Below are 3,373 nucleotides of genomic sequence, written 5' to 3'. Positions count from 1 at the left end.
AGGAAGAGAGGCAGGCCGCGCTGAGCGAACCTGACAACATGCGCCAGATAGAGAAGGCCCAGGCGAAGTACATCAGTTAACAAACCCTCCTATCAGACAATCCCTGTCGAGTTTGGCTAGTTTGAGCTCCAAAACAGTGGTAGGGAAATCATAGGATCTACTGGGGTCAGTTTTATTTATCTATTTATTTAGTCTATGCAGATTCTTATACTGTCTTTCTTTGAATTTGTTACAAAGATCTCAAACATCATCATAAACAACATGAAGGTCCTCTTCCTACTGCTTCATGTCTTTCAAAATTCAAAGTATTTTCACCTAGCATAAAAGATATATATATGCATATATTGTTATTATTATCATCTTCAAACAACCCCTTTTATTCAAGATGTGAAAACGTGCCTATCTTAAGGTGGTCAAATGACACTTTAATGGCTCACTGAGACAAAAAAAACAAACATGTAAGCATTATTTAGTAGATTTAGACATATTTCCTTTGACAAACTACAGAAATTACATGTGTTCCTGTAACTGAAGGTTAATAAAATGACTTCTGTACATACACTTTTACATTTGTATGTTTATTAAATGCAGCTTTAATGCCTTACTACAGATCAACAGGTGGAAAGTTACTGAGTTGAATTAGACAAAACCTTGGTTGTTAAGGACAAATTGGGTGAGAGGCACAAACAAAGGCAAATGTCTGAGAACATAAAAGGTCATTCCATTTCATGTCTAAGGACAAGGTACCGTGAACACAGTGTTCATTTCCTCCAGCATTATTTGGCTCTCCTACATTCCAGAAGACAAAGTAGACTGCAGACCCATCAGACCACATCCACCTTCCTTGTTTGTGGGTGTCACTCAGTCCGATCCAGATGTGTCTTTCAGCCTGGTTGAATTTCTTCACCAGGGCTTTGACAAAATTTTGTTCCTTCAGGCTGTGGATAGACACCAGGTTGGTTCCCTCTGACACACAGTGGAGCTCTGCATCAGCCCAGGTCATAGCTGTGGCAACGTACTTGTAGCAGCGGCCATTGAAGCTGTGCTCAGAATTGGTGCAGTTGCCATGCTGTAGCTTCACTGAAGGAAACACAGCACTCAGAAGCAGACCAAACAAAAAGAGGAACAAGAGCATGTTGGAGCAAGAGTCTCTGAGTCTTTTTTAAGCACAACAAGGGGTTAATGTGTTGGTTGGAGTGGGATCAACATCCTGAAAGAGACAGTCGGAAGGCCAGCTTCTTTTGTTTGCTTCAGAGAGGGTGTCTCCTTGTTGGTGTGATATCATTGGTCAAATGCATTCGGCATACACCTTCATTTTTATTTCTGAACATAGGCTGTGTTGGTGGAGCAGATTTAGAACACAGTCAGTTGGACTTTGGGCTGAAAGATAAAAAGAATGGCTCTTAGGTCCAACTTGAAACCCATTCCTACCAACAAGCTGCTGAATAAAACATAACTAGAAAATTATCAAGCCTGTGCTGCAATTCTGTTGAGTGTCTAGTGTTAGCTGCCATGTTGGAAGGATTTTTTGCTCTGTGCTAGTCACATGACTGCAAACCATGAATCAGCCCTGTCTCACAGTAGTGAAGAGTCCTTTAAAAAAAATTTTATCTGAATGAAAATCCATCCATATCAAAATCCATTCATTTCTTTTTGTGTTATGCTGTGAAAAACAAACTAACATAAGAAAGAAACAACATACTAAACACTGTAAAACAAGGCATATAACTACAACTTAACACTAAGACAATAGTACATGCATTGTGACAATAGTTTTTTTTTTTTACCATAAAAAGCTTTACAGTCATGACTACTGATAAAATACTAAACAAAGCCTCCTGTTTTCTCTCCAGTGCAGTATTTGACACAAGAGAAAGGCAACATATGTGTGTCGTCTATGCAGTCTTAATTTGTATTTCTTTGAATTTTTTACAAAGAAAAAGAGAATAGGAGGTTTGAATTGATTTGTCTCAACCATCTTCAACATAAACATTGTGAACGTCTTCTTCCTGTCACTGCACAGGTCTGTAAGTATTATGCCCACAACAGCTGTATAAGCTATTCAAAGAGTAAGAAATAAAATGTTTGCTCAGTGTGAAATGAATTAAAAATATTTAGACTCACTCAAGAAAGGCCATGTCCTGTGTTCACTTGACTAAAGTAACAGGATATTGTCACTTCTCAAACACGTTCTGTTTAACACAACTACACAGATCTGAACATAATCCAACAGACAACCACCAGTTCACCTGGAGATATCACATAAATCTTATAATGTATTTATTTTCAATGAAATGTTGACATAATAAAACACAGCTTTAGAAAAGACATGCAGCTTCAGCTGACCAAAGGTTGAAGGGGCATAAGGGGAGACATATTACTTTGGGGTTGATTCTTTTTAATTTAAAACAGATAAATGATAACATACCATACATAAGCATATATTTACAGACTGAAAATATTAGAATAGAACAAAGCCTTCAGTGTGTTCAGTGGTGTCTCTTGCATCGTTCATTTTGTGTTTTTTTAATCATGCAGAAAAAAATCTTTAAAGAGTCATGATAAGACAATAAATACAACCCCTGTTTGTTTCCTTTCTGCTACAGCATTTGATACCAGAGTTAAAAAGAGGTATCAACACACTGACGTGCTGTTCTGCTGTCCCCAAGTGGCCACAACACACAACTTTCACATTCCAGCTGTTGCATCTTCAAACCACTAACACTGTGTTCTCAAAGTGGGCACTTCCTTTGAACATGGCACATAAACTGAGACATTTTCTCACCTCAGAAACACACAAATAAACATTTCATCACAATAAATAGCTAAAATAGCATAATTATTCTGGTCTTTGAACACACTGTTTGTGCATGTGTGCATCACGGTCATGTTAACAGTAAGGTCTTTCTTTGTCATAGAATATGAACACATCTTACAGTAAGAATCTCTGACTTGGCTTCACCAGTGACATCTTTAAAACATAACAATGTAACTTTGAAGAGAAAAAATAACACAGTGATCTTCTTGCAAGTAAAAACCTGAGCTCACAAACAATAAAACAAATACAGGAGTTTTGCTGCTACAGCCTTACTTGGCCTGCTCTAACCAGATATGATGCTTTTGTTAGCTGATGTTAGTAAACTTTAGGTAAATGTAGCTGTATAACAGGCTTTCAATTTGCTGTCCGTGATATAGTGTATATTAAATATGAAAACTAGATAAATTTCACTACTAATGTATTTAAAAACAGAATTGTTAAGCCTGACGGATTTAAAAAAAAATCTTTTAAGTTTAGTATTACTTGCAATTATGTTTTTCTTTTATTACATAAATCTTTACTTATTTTCCAAAACTACATCATGAAAGTCATTTT

The 3,373-nt window shown here is 36.7% G+C and overlaps 1 protein-coding gene across 1 annotated transcript; it reads right to left on the bottom strand.

Annotated features, from left to right (window-relative positions):
- Positions 1-793: 793 nt before the first annotated feature.
- Positions 794-1,135, bottom strand: LOC109963920 (galactose-specific lectin nattectin-like; the record flags this gene model as incomplete). The annotated part of the gene is made up of 1 exon (XM_020606851.1): positions 794-1,135. A coding segment is annotated over exon 1 (342 nt), but the record flags the coding sequence as incomplete, so codon positions are not given.
- Positions 1,136-3,373: the final 2,238 nt, after the last annotated feature.

This window comes from Monopterus albus, unplaced genomic scaffold (assembly GCF_001952655.1).
Source record: "Monopterus albus unplaced genomic scaffold, M_albus_1.0 scaffold82.1, whole genome shotgun sequence".
NCBI lineage: Eukaryota > Metazoa > Chordata > Actinopteri > Synbranchiformes > Synbranchidae > Monopterus > Monopterus albus.
Note: the sequence above shows the minus strand (reverse complement) of the source record. Positions and strands in the feature narration are given on the sequence as shown.